This window comes from Bradysia coprophila, assembly GCF_014529535.1.
Source record: "Bradysia coprophila strain Holo2 chromosome X unlocalized genomic scaffold, BU_Bcop_v1 contig_128, whole genome shotgun sequence".
NCBI lineage: Eukaryota > Metazoa > Arthropoda > Insecta > Diptera > Sciaridae > Bradysia > Bradysia coprophila.
In genome coordinates this window covers 4,189,164-4,209,189 of record NW_023503295.1, presented here as the reverse complement: position 1 = coordinate 4,209,189, position 20,026 = coordinate 4,189,164, and the positions used below count along the sequence as shown (strand labels likewise).

The window sequence follows — 20,026 nt, the reverse complement described above, 5'->3', positions numbered from 1 at the left end:
TACTTGAGTTATCATGTTATCAAGCGATAACTCAAAAATTCTTTTAAGAATATCTCTAAGATCGCCCGTCTGTTATAGACCATCTTAAACTTAACCTGACGGATTTATTTCCTCGTCGAATTAAAAAAAAAATGGAAATCTGTCGAGAACTACTCAAGTTATCGTGGAATAAAGCGACAAAACAAAAATTCTTTTGAGAATATCCCTAATACCACCCGTGGCTAAAATGCAATATAGGTGAACAGGGTGGATCGGCGATTTTTTGACTGTGAATGGTAGAGAAATGTCCCCTGACACCATTTCAGGCGAAATTAGGGCGCGGAAAGACATTTTAATTTTTTCATTTTCCTTGTACAAACAATATTTTTCTTTGACTCAAATTAATTTTCCTTATACAAAGTGACAAAATTAAAATTGCTTTCCGCGCCCCAATTTTGCCTGAAATGGTGTCAGGTGACATTTCTCTACTATTCCCAATCAATAAATCGCCGATCCACCCTGTTCACCTATACTGCATTTTTGCCCCACCCGTCTGTTATAGTCCATCTTCAAACTTAACCTAAAGGATTTCCTCGTCGATTAAAAAAAAGTTTTTGGAAATCCGTCGATAACTACTCGAGTTATCGTGGCATCAAGCGACGAGACAAAAATTCTTTTGAGAATATCTGTAAGATCATCGGTTCTTCATAGCCCATCTTCGAACTTAACCTGAGGAATTTAATTCCTCGTCGATTAAAAAAAAAAAGTTTTTGGAAATCCGTTTAGAATTACTGAAGTTATCGTGGTAACAAGGAATGAACAAAATGCGTCAAACATTTTCTGTATTTAAGGTTTTTGGTCATACATTCCATCTATTTTCAATCATAGTAGTGAACATTGTGTGACAAACATTTTAGAGTGTTTATCATTCGTAAGACCCATGACTTTCAGTCAGTCAAGGGAATAATATAAGCATACCACGGACATTTTAGCCATATATATATATATATTAAATGGAGTGCAATGAATGAAAATGACAATAAAAATAGATGGTATGCATATATATACACACACATTTTCGGTATGTTAATGAGCCCGAGCACTCCCACTATCCCTTTCATTTCATTGTTTATTTTTATTTTACTTTATACCGAAATGAATGAGAGAATTAAAAGAAGTATTAAAAAGAAAAGAAGAAAAAAAACAAACCGTCCGCGCGCTCCTTTTCGCTGCATTCATCAGTATTATTATTATTATTATTTTATGCAAAAGAATTTCACTGTAACATATAAATTGCACATCCACACAAATCAGCACGAAGACGATTTAAGAAGAAGAAAATATATATTTAAAAAATAAAAATAATAAAAAACTATACAACAACGACGGACGGGAAAAAAATCAATTCATTTCATCGTGTTCACTTGAATGTTGTATATTTTATAAATTTATTTATTTATTTTTATTTCAAATTCATTTCATCACTGTGTATATTTGAATAAACAAAAATCAATCGCTGTGAGCATAAATATGTTATGGGATGGAGGATGTGCGAGAGTATAAATAATTTGAGAATAAAAATCTGTAGGAAAGCTTATTTGACGATTTTTTTTTTCGGCTTCTAGAAATTTTTAGGAAAGTTACACAACAACATTTATCCTAAGTGAAATTAACATCCAAACAATTGTTTCAAGAATCATTTTGCTATCTCACCACAATATATTACCAAAAGCTATGGCCTTTTTCCAAATACCGTCTCAACCCATTGAATACATACTCTAGAAATGACTGATATCAATACAAAACTATACACACAAAAATAGCTAGCATCAGCAAATAGCTTCAAAATTTATTGGAACACAGCTCATAAGTGTATAAAAAGTAATTTGTCGAATTCTAATTGCATGAGTCAAGCCAGCAACTAGCTAAATGTATATGTTATGGTGATATGAATTAATGTTATGGTAATGGTTACGCGTTTTTTGCAATTAGAAATGCAACGTCTGATTAGTCGCAAACAATTGAAAACAATGGAAGAATGTCCGTTGAGCATTTAAGAGCGCTCACCCCTTGGCAATTTTCTAGCCTAAATTTGTGCGCAAAAATATTCGTTTTTTAATGATTTCTCTGAATCAAAATCTTTTTAAAAAAAAAAAGTAAAACCATTAAAGCATGCAAAAATGTGTTACTTTTAAGGGAAAAATTGGATTGTGGTCAATAACTTAACCCACTTGGAGAAACCTTTGCAAAACACATAAATTTACACATTTGCAAAGGTTTCTCCAAGTTGGTTGAGTTCTCGACCACAAATCAATTTTTCCCTTAAAAGTAACACATTTTTGCATGCTTTAATGGTTTTACTTTTTTACTTTTTCAAAATAAGATTTTGATTCAGAGAAATCATCAAAAAACGAATATTTTTGCGCACAAATGTAGGCTAGAAAATTGTCAAGGGGTGAGCGCTCTTAAATATACATTATTTGTCGAAAATCGTTCCTTTCATCGGTCAGGCACTTTGGAACTGTCAGCGTGTAAAACTTTGTACGTAACTTGCGAGGCGAATGAAAAGTCACGTTTTCGTGGTTATTATTGACTTCGGTTTCATATTCAATAAAATCCCCTTTAGGACGTAAATTCTCTCCGTCCTCGTTTATAACATTTCATATGATGATGGTTTGATGACAGGGCTTACTTTAGAGAATTTTAATTCTGAAAATTCCGAAAATTCTGAAAAAATTCCGAAAAAGTTCCGAAAAATTCTGAAATACATTTTCGGAATTTTTCCGAATTTTCCGAATTTTTCAGAACTTTTTCGGAATTTTTTCAGAATTTTCGGAATATTCAGAATTAAAATTCTCTAAAGTAAGCCCTGTTTGATGATGGATCACAATCCAATTTCAATGGAAAAGATCACATCCGTTGAGTTCCGTTATTTTTTATTGTAATTTGGTGAATGAAAGGTCATAGTAATATCGTAATGTGGCATCGTTTCACATTGGTGCTGTAAATTCACTATTTCCGAAAAGACACTATAGTGTTGAAAAGACACTATAGTGGTGAAAAGACATTAGTTCTGACGAGATACTAAAGGCAAAATAAAATGAAGGAATCGGCAAATCAAATGGCCATTTTATGTTCGTAACAAAGTTACAAAAAATGTTATTCGATACATATAACGAAACTAGTGTACAGCTGCAATGGCAATCTCACATCCATTGTGTTTAAAACAAGCAAATTTCATCACTTGTATCGATGGTTGCTTTTAATAAAAATTATTTGAATTCACGAATCGATACAATCAGTCAGAACAAAATATGGTTAAAGAAAGTGGAGTTATTGGACGGGTAATTGAATAGCTTTTTTCTTTGCTTCATATAATTGTGCGTTTTTCTAGATACAAAATTTTTTCGTATTCTCGATTTGTGATCATCAAAGATCATCGTGTTACGGGTTTGATGCAAAACTCTTTTTTTCTTTCTTAATAAACATTATGATATACACCTCTAAAGTCAGCTAGAATGTCTATAAAAAATATATAAATCATTCAACAAATTTATGCAATAAATTACACACATATTTATGTATTTTCTATACAGTTTTGCGCGAGAAATATATTAATACTTGTATTTATAATGAATGGTAGAAATATGTATATAACATTACACACCTATCAAGCGACACAAATAAAGTGGCGAGTTCGATAAGTTAGAAAATAAATTATATCTTTTATTAAGCATTGATACCATCGAAATATAATATTTGAAATAAAATGTCTCTCCTCGTGCCACTCTAGAAAAAAAAAGAGTCAGTTTAAGTTTACTTAACGTAAATATTAGTTTAAATAAAGAAGAAGAGAAAAAAACATGGTCTGATATGGAATTTGTGTAGCTGGCTGAAGGATGATTGTAAAATGTAAACTGAGACACGCTAAATATAATTATACGGGCGAAAAGGGATGATTATTATCAAATATTGCTTTAAAAAAAAGACTGATAAGGATGTGTCGATTAAAATTAAACGATACGTATGGTGTGTGGCGTGTACTAAATCAATTATTATTTACATATAAGTTATGGCATAAATAATTCTACTGGAAGCGAAAAATACAGAGAGAGAAAAAATATAAATATTTTGATTCAACACTACAGCAGCACCAAACATACACTTTAACAGATATGCAAATTATCTTACACATTTAAAGTTTAAAAAAAAATGTAGCTAACAAGGACAAAAGTGTTCAACTATTTCTTTTATATATTTTTAGCCCCGTACGAAATACTGGGGGCTTATATGAACACCATGCCGTTTGTAACATGTGGAATTCGAAGCAGACGGTAAGGGCAAAGCATTTGTCTTTGATTATAGATGACGAATCCACAATAAAAAAAATGTCAATGTGCATATTCGGGTCGACCAATCCTGAGCTGGGGCCCAATAAGTGTTTTAGGGTTTTTCGAAGATATCTACGGCATTTTAAACACTACACTTGTAAGTGATATGTAAAATGAAAGGTATTTACAATACCAATCGACAAAAAAAAAGTTTTTAGAAATCGGATGACCGACTCGTGAGTTACAGCCCTTGATGTGAACCAGGTACAGGTCGCGAAGCAGTTTTTGCTTGTAGGTCGGTTAAATTTGAACGGATCTCGACTGTTTTTGCTTTATTAGATAGGTATTGAAAATAAAAGTTTATGAAATTTGGTTCACCGGATCGTGAGTTAGGTCCCTTGGAGTGAGCTGATATCCGGCTACTCGGAAGTACAGTCAACGTGGTGTATTTTGTCAATATCTCGAGTAAATTTTGACCGAATTTCATGATTTTTTTTTTGTTTGAAAGGTATTAACGAATATAAATCGTCAGAACTACTTCCGGTCTACTAACAAAATGGCTACCGGCGGCCATATTGGATTTTAGTAAAAATGATGTATCTTGGCAAAAATGGTACTTAGAGAGTTTCTGTTAACAGATAAGTAATTGATTATGTGTGTGGGGTGTTTAAGGCATTACGGACGTATTAAAGCTTCGGAAAAAATAGGATCACAGACGAATTAGGGCTATGGACGCACTAGGGTCACGTACGTAATAGGTTTACGGGTCGTACGGGGCTCAGTCGCAGCAAACGCTCCGACTGTTCTGACGGTTTGTTTTTTTTTTGCACAACACAAAAAGACAAGTTCTACATACTAATTTGCAGTGGATATCAACTTCTTCGGCATTTTTGCTAATAAAGTTAGATTTGCTGGCTGTCGAATTTATCAGAAAATAATAATAATAATAAGACAAACATTTTTATGCGAAGAAACTTTGTTTTCAGTGTTAATGCAAATTTAATTTATACGACTTAATAATAAAAATGTGAGGAAGTGTGCTGCCTGTAGAAAAATATCTCTGCATAATACTGAGGAGAAGAAGAAAGAAAAAAAAAAAATCACCGAAGCAAACCAGCTACGATACTTTTTTTTATTCACCTCCTCTACACTAAACGTTTGTCCGTAGTTTTAGGCAATTATTGTATTATAAATGTAATTGTAGTATATTAAATTCATCATAATAACACAATCAAGACCTATGTTCACACGCTGTCATTTTGTTACCGTATAGTGTGATGATGTCATTTTTTTGATGATGAATATGAATAGTATATATGAACAAGCTTAAAACGAAAATAATATATAAAAAAAAACTCTGTGTGGATTGAGAATGAAATGGATAAGAATATAAAAATGTTCTTTGTGGTTAAAATACTCTGTATGCATGCAACAGTGTTTATTGTGATGTGGACAGAATTGAACAATTTTATGTTTTTTAACTGAACGGACAACGATCTTTAAAAAGCATTGTGTTTTGCTACACGATAGTTTTTTTTTTCTCTCATTTTTTTATTTTTCATTTTACGATGGAGAATATATTGGAAAAATTTGTATGCACAGACTTTAGTACAGTCGTGAAAAGACTGTATTCTCATACCATACGATACGGAAAAGGTGTCAATTTTAAATGAATTGCAGATGATGCATATTTTGTAAGCAATTTCACTTTATTGGAGATTCAAGAAGCTTCAACGGACGGAATATACTCGGAAGTTAAACATTCAGTGGGCTCTATATGAGGGATTCTTTTGAAAAACAACCTACCGAAATCGGACGCATTTTATATTGGAATTTGTTATATATTCCTAGAAAGGACTGCGACCCTAGAAGCCAAAACCACTTTCAGAAAAAATTCTTCGAAGCTTGTGTGGCTGGTGAAAGGTGACCAAAAACCGAAAAATTGCAATTTTCTTACAAAAAATGCTCCAGTTACACGAGCCGTACAGGGTCGTGTGGGGTGTCATTAGAAAGGTAATCACATGTACTATTGAGCCGAATAGAGACTTGATGGTTTTAAAATTCATCGACACTGAAATGTGTGCAGTTGAAGTTTTCAACCGAAGACTTAAACGGTTCTTACAGAAATTTCTCGAGGTACACAAAACGTACATGGTCGTGTGAGATATCATTTGAAAGGTAATTTAATGTGCTTTTGGTACAATTAGGGTTTTTTGTGGTTTGGATGCATCTACGATGAAATAGAAGTTGAAATGTTAAAGTGCTGATTTTCATCGTAGATGCATCTCAATTTCATAAGACCCTATTTGGCCCAAAAGCACATTAAATTACCTTTCAAATGATACCCCACACGACCATGTACGTTTTGTGTACATCGAGAAATTTCAGTAAGAACAGTGTAAGTCTTCGGTTGAAAACTTCAACTGCACAAATTTCAGTGTGGATGAATTTTAAACCCAAAAAGACCCTATTTGGCTCAATAGTACATGTGATTATCTTTCTAATGACACCCCACACGACCCTGTACGGCTCGTGTAACTGGAGCATTTTTTGTAAGAAAATTGCAAGTTTTCGGTTTTTGATCACCTTTCACCAGCCACACAAACTTCGCAGAATTTTGTTGAAAGTGGTTTTGGCTTCTAGGGTCGAATACCTTTCTAGGCACATATAAGAAATTCCCATAAAAATGCGTCCGATTTCGGTAGGCTGTTTTTCAAAAGAATCCCTCTATCGAGTAAAGTTTCGATTAGGAACGTGTCAGTGTCCCCCGCCTATTGGCAGTTCAACGAAACGTGTGTCGCAAACACATTTTCGTTATAACTTCTTTGAAATAAACGAATTAATCTCAGCCTATATCGATTAGGTTAAACGACTATTTGCGTATGTAATTATTAAATTGATAAACAATAATAAGCTTAGCGTAGAAACAAAAAAAAACCCGTCTATGAATATAGTGTGTTTATCATTTTAACAGAAAAAAAGACCTTCTAATCTGGCGCTAATGAATGAAAAAAAAAAAATCCGAATCAGTGTAATGTCATGCGTCGTAATAAAATATTCTAGTGAGAATAAATCACTCAACAAAATTAAACAATCAATTAGTGGGAATGTCCATAGTGCAAATTATATGCCTCGAAAGAGTCTGACAAAATCTCCCAAAAAAACAGCAACAAATTTGACGAAGAAGAAAGTGTGAATATTACCGAGTAATAATCCATTTAACAATTTACCTGATAATAACCATGGCGCTTGTCTTGCCTAGATATCTGGAGTTTCCCAACAATTTGAAGTTAATGTTTAAGGGTGCAGTATCTTTTAAGCTTGTAAAACAACAGGTGACGTTATGAGAGTATTGACCAAGTAATACTACTGATTAGCGGATTACAGAATTGGACAGAATTTTCCGGATGTTTTTTTTTAAGAATTATTGTAATGAAGTAAAACCGTATCTTATTATTCGTACGACGAAAATATAAATTTTACAAACAAACAAAAAAGTGCAGACAAAGCAAATTTGGCTAATGCGGAAATTGAAAAAATGTAAATGCCGTGTCGCAGCGACTTCAGAAACATCATCCCTCATCATAGAAACCAATTGATGTTCTGACTTACGAAAGCAAATTACGGTGCTAACGATTGTGAAAAACACTAAATCTGTGCCATAAAAACGAAGTTAAAAATTCAAAAAGTTAGGAGACTAAATGGCAAGGGAATTTCCAAGGAAAGCCCGCAACAAAACATATTTTTGGCACATGAGTGTGCAGCTGGCAGCATTAAACCATAATATTTGAAGGAACAGTACTAATTGGTATTCAAACCTTTTTTTTTCTTCTTTTTTCCTTTTTTAAAATCAGTATATTACCTATGTTACAACAACAAACCGAAAAACATGCGTAGACAAATCATTAGTGGTCCTTGGGGAAATACCAACAAAAAAAAAAATTCAATTTTTATGGCCTACATCTGTTACATTCCCTTTATACATTTTTCACCCTGTGTGTGTTACATGCACTATTTGTGAATGAAACGAGGATTCGATTGATAATTTGTACGCGTTGATTTTGTGTTAGCGGCGTGTATATTTTGCTATTAAGTTGAAATTAAAATGCTGGTCAACAGCAATGCCACATTGTATTATTATGCAATACAATCTTCGAGATCCTTCAACATTGTTCTGATCCAGAGCGGTTACAAAGTCATTCAATTTTGGTTGAAGTAATAAAATATATTTTCCAAAGAAAAAGACAATGTTCGGAATGAGATACGATCAAAGATATTATATAAAATCTGTGTTAACATCGAGTCAAATATTTTCGCACGATACCTCGGTATTCGGTAAGTTCAACGATTCATTGAATTCCATTTTTTTTTTATTACATGCAATTGTGCTTCAGATAATCTGTCCAGATTTATTTCGGTATAAATATGAATCTTTTCAAAGATTTTTCTTTTTTAAACGTAGGATAATACTGCGAAACTCATCAAATTTTCAACGAAAACATTCGTAGCAAAATCTATTTTTTTTTATTCAATTTACTTTCATGTTGTCGCATTTTTCGTTTTGTTCAGAATTTTTTTTTTTTATTTCGGCACAAAGCAACAACAACTTATACGACCTGAGGACTTGGAATATTGTCGAAATAAAATGTTAACTTGGCGAAGTTAAATTACCTCATTGTAAAGTATGAGACTATAACTCACTTAGAATCTTTACTACACTGACAGCCAATAAAATATGCAAAATAGTTCTTTACGTAACTAGGTAACTAGTATAAAACTCTCTTTAGATGTTTATGAGCCCAAAGGCTCGAACTTTATATTTCATTCAAATAAAGTCGAAAACCGCAATTTTTAGCCCACAAAAAAAATATTAGCATTTCCAACAACTTTACTAGAAAATAGGCGATACCGAACGTCTGCAATTGAGTTACAAACAATTTTTTTTTTAAATTTTTTATCGATGGAGAACCTAATTATAAGACACTTTGTCTCGTATCATATGCCAAAAAAAGTTAAAACTTTTTTTTATAAATCATTTTGAAAGTCACTAAAAACACGAAAATTCGAATAGAAATACAGTATGTCATCAAAAATTTTTGTATTTCGATTCGAATTTTCGTGTTTTCAGTGACTTTCAAAATGATTTATAAAAAAAGTTTTAACTTTTTTTTGGCATATGATACGAGACCAAGTGTCTTATAATTAGGTTCTCCATCGATAAAAAATAAAAAAAAAATTTGTTTGTAACTCAATTGGTTCAAGAAGTATAATACCCTCGCTTGCGATTCAATCGAATGTGGTGATAATAGTTTTATTAGCTAATTATTATTGGTTTAACAATAAAACCGTTTTCAAACGAATATAAAAAAGAAAGAAAATTGATAAGTAAATACAAAACATACCAGCTGCACGATTATGTTTTCTTGTTGTTCCACTGGCATCCTCTATCAGAAAAGGAGCGTATCGTCTTTGCGTAGCATGTACACACGACAATAAAACCAAAAAAATTATTAACTGCATTTTAAGCGATAACATTAGGTATTAATTCAGTTGATTTATCGCCTTTTTTTTGTCGAGATTGTTTATTCAATTTCGTTACACAATTTGTTCGATCATTGTCATCGTCTCCGGAATAAAATATCGTTTTTGGCTAGACAGCCTTTGAATGCATAATAAAATTGCAAAAACGGTAAAATTGCAATGTTAATTTTATTGCCGATTCAATATAAGTCGATTAGAAAGGTAAGAAAACTAAGCACATAGCTTTGATTTAAATTCGTTAAAAAATCACTGAACACTTCACTCTATACTTCAATAAACAAAAAACTTCACTTCAACTGACTAAAAACTCATAAAAAAATAATTAATCTTTAACTTATGTTTCGTGTATATTTCAAGCGAGTCGTTCCCAACCCTTACTCGACTAACATCAAATGTGAACTGAACGTAAAGTGTTAAATGAAATGTCACATCAGACAAACAGAGATCTGATTTACCTCTATGTCTCTTACCTATACACCAATACGAAAAATGCATAACATGGTGGTGCATTTTTCATCGATGTGTATATGTATTGATCAACAGTAGTAAGTCATGGAGGGGCTAAGCCATTTTACACCATGGCTAAAAGTTTTAAACGTTCGCTTATGGGGTGCGAATTTCGGCTTAAGTGGGGGATTTTCTTTTGCTTTACGGTGGGAATGTCTTTTATGTATTTTTCGTTATAATATTATACTGATATCTGAATCAACATTTTATTAGTTGCAGCAGTCACGTAACGAAAAAAATTGGTTTGAATCAATGCAATATATGCATTATGGAAGTGTCAGACAATTAATCTCTTAATTGATCAATACAATGATTTGTTACTTTTAAAAGATGTGATGGCAAAAGAATTGTTCTGAGCGAGAAAGGAAAATCGGTTGCGTGTCAAAAAGTATGATTTCCATTTTTAAGTTAACTAAAAGTGTTCAAAACATTGAGAGAAATTTATATCAGAAACCAAAAATGTGCTTCCGTCATCAAAAAGCAAGGTACTGAATAAGCGGAATAAGCTATACAAATATTTTGAGGCAGTTGAGAATAGATAAAACACTGGAACTGTTAAAAACTATACTGCGAATCAAGTTGTTACTGTCAACAAACGTTTCTGCTGATTGACAAATAAAAATCAGAAAACAACGTTATAGGGTTCATTCATAAAGTACGCGCTTAAAGTACACGTCCTCTATTTAGTAAATTTATGACGAAAAGTAGTAGAATGATACTTTGAGAGTGATATCGCCAAATCGTCAGGTGATTGGGGAACAAGCGGTCTCCGATTTTAATGAGTGATAGTTCGTTGGATTCGTCTTTCAATTCTAGGAAACACGTATCCTTCACTTTTTCGAAAAAAAAATTACTTTCTGTGACAAGTGTTCAAAAGGGAGCACATGTCCGAGGGTACCGAAAACAGTTTTTCGACAATAACTCAAAAAAAAATATTTTAAATTGTTGTGATGTTGTACGAATGTCGGAAAGACCTACAGGTAAAGTATACGCACCGCTTGGTGCGAGTAGATCCACGAGAGTTACGACTAAAAATGTAGTGAATGTTCGGAGAGTCCGCCTTCCCTGCAGCTTCGATGTTCAGCGGAACTGAGTATAGGGTGTTGTTGCTGGCCTCACCCACTATCGTTTCACATATAAATGAACCTGGTACTTATGTGCTGCAAGCCTGAATAAGTCTAAGTTGGTGGCGAAATACCAATTTTTTCCTTCTTTCTGAGGGTCCAACTGCCGTAACAGAGTCTGGAACAGTTTTACGGGTGTAGTTTTGTATCTACTATTCTTTTACCGTATACGCTTGGCTATGACTCGAATATAGATCGTTACAACATATCCAGTGTTAGTAATTCGAGTGAAAAATTATTAAATTTTTCTCGGAGGATTTTAGTCAGATAAAGTGTTAGCGTAGAGCAAATGACCTCAGGACTCCGGAACAGTAATTAGTTTTTCAATCGGACCAATATTTGATACGCGACAGGAGTTTGGAAAACGATATGATCAAGTGAAAGCGAACGGTGTTTCAAACTCCCATCCCGTAGCAAATATTGGTCCGGTTGAAAAACTAATTACTGTTTCGGAGTCCTGAGATCATGCGCTATACGGTAGCACTTTATTTTACTAAAATCCACTTAGAAAAATTTGATAATTTTTCACTCGAATAACACGCTGGATATGTTCTGACGACCTATATTCGAGTCATAGCGCAGCGTATACGGTAAAAGAATAAGAGACGATACAAAATTACTCCCGTAAAACTGTTCCAGACTCTGTTCCAGCAGTTAGGCCCTCAGAAAGTAGGGAAAAATTTGCATTTTGGCACCAACTTTTTTTCTAAGACTTATGTGGGCTTGCAGCACAAAAGTACTGGGTTCATTTATATGTGGAACGATAGTGGGTGAGGCCAGCTACAACACCTCATACTCAATTTCGTGGAACATCGAAGCTGCAGAGAAGGCGGACTCTCCGAACATTCACTACATTTTTAGTCATAACTCTCGTGGATCTACTCGCACCAAGCGGTGCGTATACTCTACCTGTAGGTTTTTCCAAGGCCGACGTTCGTACAAGGTTCATTTATATGTGGAACGATAGTGGGTGAGGCCAGCTACAACACCTCATACTCAATTTCGTGGAACATCGAAGCTGCAGAGAAGGCGGACTCTCCGAACATTCACTACATTTTTAGTCATAACTCTCGTGGATCTACTCGCACCAAGCGGTGCGTATACTCTACCTGTAGGTCTTTCCAAGGCCGACATTTGTAAAACATTACAACAATTTAAAATAATTTTTTCTTGAGTTATTGTCGAAAAACTGTTTTCGGTACCCTCTGACATGTCTTCACTTTTGAACACTTTTCACAGAAAGTAAATTTTTTAAAGAAAAGGTGAAAGATACGTGTTTCCTAGAATTGAAAGACGAATCCAACGAGCTATCACTCATTAAAATAGTAGACCGCTTGTTCCCCAATCGCCTGAAGTCTTGGCGATATCACTCATTAAAATAGTGACACAACATAATTGTTGCTTGAAAAATTTACAAAACTTTTCTGATTCGATGATTCTTTAACTTAACCCACAAATACTGTTCTACTAATAATTTACTCTCGAAGTATCTACAAGATTTAGGTGAATGTGGTGGGTCTAAAAAATCCGAATTTGGTAAATACTTCAAACTTTAATAAACACAAATGAATGTAGAAGTTTAAGATTGAACTCGTTTTTATTGAACGGCATAGAATTAAGGCCAGGTTAAAGTGTCTTACATCGCCTGTAAACATTGCGATAGTCAACCGCTTTAACCTGGTCTTAATTTAGATATAGTCGCGCAATATTCCAATAATTCGAACAATCATACTGAACCATGCTATTGTATTAAATTTGGACGAAAAACAGATTTCTTCAATAATCTAACTTTCCGATATAAATTAGGAAAACACAAAAACTGTTAGCCATTGAACCAACTTTTATCGAATTAATTTCACAATAAAATGGTTCGTTTATTCGTCTAATTAAGGGAAAAACTCGAACGAACATAACATTTCCATTCCATAATATAAGTTTTGAATAACCGCACAAATGTTTCTTACACTATAAACCACTATTCAACTATCGCCATCGTAATATAGTTATTTATGTTGACATTTAGATTAAACACATTGCAACGTGAGTACAAACTAAATGAGAATGGCAGCATGAGAAAGGATTAAACTCTTAAGATATGTATAACAGTCTCGATAACAGTGGATTTGATATACAAATACAAGCTGACGTCATTCATCCAACTATAGTTCGCTTATTTTGATAATATCAAATCTTAGATCTGCATAAATGCTTATGAAATGTATAGACCGAACTACAAAGAAAAAAAAGAGAATATATTTAGGTATGACGTGTGAATATGGAAATTCCATAATGGAATAGTAGAAGTACACAAACTTTATAATTGGTAAGACCTGCTGCAATCATGGGAAAACTTTTCGGAAATGTTTTATCCATTTAGTCGAGGTGCATAAAATCATAAATTATTTTGTGAAATATTTGGAATCGAAACGACGAACTGTTTTCTGCCCAGGGCCGGATTAGCATTTACAGCGCCCTGGGCAACGAGCCTTGCAGCACCGCATGAAAAATTTATTAAAGAAATTGTTTCCTACATTGTCAACCAAATCAAATAAAATGTTTTCAACATTTCCTCAAGAATATTATTTTCTAAGTAATGTGTAGTTAGAAACGGCGAGCGAGGCGAGGTGGCAAGCTTATGATAACATATTACCATATATGAATGAGAGATATATGATATAACCAGAGTTTTCGTGATTAATTCGCAAAACTTTCCCACAAACAAAAATCAAGTAAAGTTATAAAAAGGTTTCGCTCGTATTTTTCGGGATTTTAAGTTTGAAGTTTGTAGAATGAATCCGAAACAATTTTTTCTTGAAATTCGTCTTGAAGAACAAATCAAATCAAACAAATTTATTTAGCAAATAACTATTTTCAAATACAAAGTTCCATAATCACAGACATTGAAAAATGAACACTACAATTCAAATTTACATCACAATTCTATAGTTTCATTCAGGTGTTCTTTCAATTTACACTCGAATGTCCTCTCATTATTCTCACTTTTCACTTCCCTTGGAAGATCGTTAGAACATGAACGCGTTGTGAGGAAAAACCAAGAAAAAAACGTGAATTTTTGACACAATATTTGTGATACTGCTCCTAGCATGAACACTACTTTGACAAACGTCGAATTTGGAGACTTTTGTGATGAGAGCTACCGCTTAAGATTGATTGTATTGTGTGTTTGAACTCACACAACTAAAACAAGTCACCTATCTTCACGAAAGAAACGCAGTGCCTACTGTGACTTCATCAGCCTCCAAATATTTCTTATGTTCATGCTAGGAGCAGTACGTTGGGTAAGGTCATGATTCGGAAAAAACGACTTGCGTTGAAGCAATTTCAAGGATCTAGGACTCGGGATCCCAAAAGTATTGAAGTTTAGGGCACTCTAGAATGATCCCTTGTCTTCACCCTGAAAGTGTTAGATCTTGAAATTTAGGTAATTGGCCTTGGATTTCGACAAAAAAAATCGCGAATATATGCCATGAACAATTTTCAATGGGCGGAAACGGATTTGTTCTGCAGCTTTTCCAGCTGCTTTATTTGTTCCAAACTCCCGTTGTCCGGCGATCATGAGCAGGTTTCAGCTCATGAGGAATTTACAAAATTTTCGAAAATTCCTCATGAGCTAAAAGCTTTCCATTATCCGACTGTCACCGGCGGCTGACGAAAATGAAGCAATGGAATGGTTATTGAAAATTATTTATAGTGTCTTCAGCCAGAAGCCTCAAAGTTCAACTTTTCTAAAGCAGGACCATCATAAAAACGCTTTAAATAACCAAATACGAACAGCCTTGGGTTAGTCGATGTGCGTGTATTATTCAAAAATATCAAGTTAGATGTATATATGCATTTCTTGTAGCTCACATTTACCCCAAGAATGTAATGTACAGACGCAAGCGAAGCGAGCGCGAATTTTTTTTAATCGACGTTGATTTGTGCATGACTTATGTTGAACGTGAAATGATTACACTGTCGAGAAAATTTAATTTCTAAGCGCCCCTATTTTCCCAGCGCCCTGGACCGGGCCCACTTTGCCCATGGGTTAATCCGGCTCTGTTTCTGCCTCTGTAGACTGTGGACGTCTGAGTTTAAGACATTTATGTTATACGGATGTCACAATGAAATGAAAGGAGAGTAAGGAATGGCTTTAATGAACAATTATATTGTGGAAAAATGAAAACAGAAAGATTAATAGATAAAGACGGTAGATGTAGTAGTTAAGGTAGATCAACATCACATTTTTGCCGGTAGTAATTATAGATTGCATATTACAAGTGTTGAAAACTCGATTTGCGTGAAATTTTGCATCTTTTTGCATTTTTATTTAATGTAGGGAGAAATATTTTATTTCAGCCATGGCACTACCGCTAGGGATGGGAGGCGTTCAAAATTATCGATAATATCAATCGAAAGAAATTATCGATAATCGATTAATCATATCGTTATCGATAATTTAATAATTATCGATAATTATCAAAATATCGAAATTCGATAATTATCAAAATGTCGATATTTTGATATTTATCTGAAAATTTATGATAATATACCGATATATCGGAATATATCGATAAATATCGGATTTTCGGACCGAAATATCGATATATCGAATTATCGATGTCTTGATAATTATCAAAATATCAATAATTATCGATTATCGATATTTTTTTGATAATTTTCGATAAAAAAGTCGATAATTATCGATTATCGATAATTGATAATTATCGATAATCATTTTCATTATCGCCCATGCCTAACTACCGCAAGAATCTCATAAAAATCTGCTTAGAACAAAAAAAAAATGTATTTTCGAAATCAGTCGTCATGACATCGATGCTACAAACTCAGAATCCTTAAGGTTCTGGCTTCTATAAACCTAATTGGCTGACGCGCCATCCAGAAATGACGTTCATACGATTGAGAAATTTAATTGTGGCCCACCGACTTTTTCAATACCTACAATATGGCTCGTCACACTTGGCGTGAATCGCCACATCGCTATTTTACAATGACATGTAATGAAACATTTCACGGTGGGGCTGAACCACATTATTTTGAGACTTCCGTGAACATGGGGATATTGGTTTGGAAATGATTGGAGAATGTTTTTTGAGTGATTTGACCGCAAAATCAAAATCGTTTGGGTGGGAATGCTCGCAAAAGCTATATTTGTTGCTCAAAATGTAATCGATGGAACACTCCTGATTAAGCCGCGAATCAGAATGTTTTAGAATAAAGTTTTAAGGTTGTAAAATGATTTGTATGACTCAAATAAGTCTCTACCATTCAACTGAAACCCATTTCACAGGTAATTAGACGATAAAAACTTAATTTTAAGATATTTAGTGTCCCCCACGCCCCTCCTCAACAAGAAAGAAGTTTTTCCGAAATGTACCCAAAAACTAAAAACGCACATCGATTCAGGGACCTTTTGGGAGCTCAGAACAGCATTCAGTAAAATCGGACCAGCTCCTTCCCTATACAAAATTTTTCATTTCATGAAATTTCATGCACCCCTTCGAAACCATTTTGTCACAAAAGTGCACTGAGTTTACATATTTTGATCGAAGTTAATTTGTATCTTATAGTCAGAGGTCATACCTTTCTAACGATACCCATCGATTCCATCGATTACATTTTGAGCAACAAATATAGCTTTTGCGAGCATTCCCACCCAAACGATTTTGACTTTGCGGTCAAATCACTCGAAAAACATTCTCCAATCATTTCCAAGCCAATATCCCCATGTTCACGGAAGTCTCAAAATAATGTGGTTCAGCCCCACCGTGATTTTGTTAAAGGAAAAATTGCGATCACTTCTTGTATATTCTAGCGATCAATTGTTCATTTTCTGGAGAGGAATTACGGCGTCAGTTCTTTTTTGTCTATTCAATCAAAACTCTTCTGATAGAGAACGATTCACTCTTTCACTGAAAGATGTCGCTGCAACAAAACCATTGTCAACAGAAAAATAATTAATTTTTTACTCGACGGATTTCAGTCAAATAAAATGCCATCGTACAGCACATGATCTTAGGACTCCGGAACAGCAATCAGTTTTTCAATCGGCTCTATACCGGCTTAGCGATTAAAGTTTAAACAAAGAATATGATGCAATGACAGAAAACTTTTTTTCAAATCCTTATCGCCAAGCCGATATAGGGTCGATTGAAAAACTGATTACTGTTCCGGAGACCTGAGATCATGTGCATTGTGCAATACGATGGCATTTTATTTGACTGAAATCCGTCGAGTAAAAAATTAATTATTTTTCTTTTGACAATGGTTTTGTCGCAGCGACATCTTTCAGTGAAAGAGTGAATCGTTCTCTATCAGTAGAGTTTTGATTGAATAGAGAAAAGAGAACTGACGCCGTAATCCCTCTCCTGCGGTAATTTCTCATTTCAGAATGATCGTTTTAAATTGTTCCGTTTTACAATTCAATTTCTCGATAAACTCTCTCATTTCTCCATAACGAATATGTAGAGAAATGAGAGAAGTAAGAAATTTAGAAAAAGACGGTCATTTAGAGAGTTTATCACTGTAAAGGAATATTGCTTTGGATTATTGTCAAATCCAAAGATTAATTCGTTGAACTTTAAATCCAAATTTCAGGAAATGAATTGAAAATATGAACTTTTACGTGAACAAATATGCACAAATATAAAGCTTATATAAGCAGCTTTTTCAACCACATTCATAATACTTTTGAATGAGTTGATTTTCACGTTGTGGCCAGGATAAACTGAATAAGCGTTAAGTATAAGCTCAGCTGTAAATTAAAACTTTTTTGTATTGAAAATCTCAATCAATTTAAAATCAAGCTCATTGCATCAAAAAGTTCAACCAATTCTTCTGAGTTTTATCCTGTACACAGTGCTAATTTTAATGGAATGTACGAAAATTTCATGGAAATGGTTCTATTTAGCGAATATATGGCATAATGCAATTGAGAAAGTTCTGTCATTCTAAGCTTTTCCTCATTAATTACATTTGAGAGCTCTTACGTGCCAACGAGCATGATCTCTGTACACGTTCCTTGTTGCAAATGAGAAGGTTATAAAGCTTTCCTGTTAAGCAACAGACATTAGAAATATAGTAGATTATCCGTTTGTTTGTTAATGTTATTAATGTGTTGATTTGATACGTTCCATATAATTACTTGAGGCAAATTTCAGCGATACGAACATTTTATGCCAGAAAAAGAGATGAATGATGGAGATTAAATTACTTTTGAATTAAATACACTATGGAACAAACAATGGCAGCTTCTCATTGTGTCACTGTATCTACTACAGCTAGACTTCACAACGTAAATTGTCGCGTGTAATAAACAATTGGACATTTCTAGCAGTTGCCATCATTCATAGTAATATCTAGAGCTCGTTCAGGAACGATTTTTTCTTCACTCAGTGAAGATTTGACGATTCGTTTAATTTTACACTAACAGTTGTCTGACGTTTGCCGTTCAGATACGTTAGTGAAAGTTACGAGTTAATTTTCTGTTTATGTTTACATTCCCACAGAGGGATTCTTTTGAATTTCGACTGACCGAAATCGGCGCTATTTTTTTTCGGGACTTCTTTATATATGCCTAGTTAGGCCTTGGTGCCTAGGCCCCAAAATAAGTCTAACATTTTTTTGATCTTCCATACCTGGCTGGTGGTAATCGACAAAAGTTTCTCCGAATCGATGGAACATAGGAGAACTTTGACGAGGGCTGTGACCTCCAACTCACTAATGCAATTATTTGATTAAATTATTATTTATTATGAATGTGGAGGACCTCAACTTTACAGTGATACTCACTTGCGTCCTTAACTTACCTTAACGGACAAACTTACTAGACCGAAAGTGGAGGGGAACGGAACTTATATACGAAATGAAGAGGAAGGAGGTGCCACAAACAACTGACAACAGAACTATTTTGTTTCTTAGAAATTTATTTGACCATGACGAACATCACTCATCCATTATTCAGAATTCATTCGACGCAATGAAAAGTCAGAAAATGTTCTGTTAGGTCGGTGTCAGATCGATTTGACATCGGAAACTCTCTGTTCTTGAACTGTCGACGCTGGCATATCGATTCATCAAATGGTCCACAGAAATCGAAATGATTTATATCCGCAGACCATAACACATCCATTCACCGAAGTTTCATGACATTTGGGTAACATTTCACGACCAAAATACATTGTGAGAAATCTAACCTCACAGTTACACCTGTCATCGTTAACTGAACGAAACTCAGTGAAGAAAAAATCGTTTCTGAACGAGCTCCTAAGTTAAGGGAATAGCAGATTATGAATAGAGAAGGATGACAAGAAAGTTTTATTCTAAAAAGTAACACAGTGCCATCAGATTGTTTCGCCAATTGGGCATTCATTTAAAAAAAAATCTAGTAACTTAGGACCTCGGCATGAAAAGTTGTATGCGTATCTGTTGTAGACGGTTTATTTTAGGCACTTTCGCTTGTCGCCCTCATTTCGTTCGGGCTACACTCGAATTGAATTTCACAACCTTTTGACCGAAGTCGTT

At 34.1% G+C, this 20,026-nt stretch overlaps 1 protein-coding gene across 2 annotated transcripts in view; it reads right to left on the bottom strand.

The window, feature by feature from the left end:
- The window catches only part of LOC119067757 (dorsal-ventral patterning protein Sog), a 77,764-nt gene that overhangs the window by 51,457 nt on the left and 6,281 nt on the right, over nt 1-20,026 (bottom strand). The window contains exon 1 of one of the 2 annotated variants that reach the window (XM_037170890.1): nt 9,713-10,247. The exons of the other annotated variant lie outside the window; for it this stretch is intronic. Coding sequence (XP_037026785.1) covers nt 9,713-9,845 — 133 coding nt within the window. The 5' untranslated portion in view covers nt 9,846-10,247. Of the gene's footprint in view, nt 1-9,712; nt 10,248-20,026 lie in introns of those variants that run through there. 2 annotated transcript variants of the gene reach the window in all.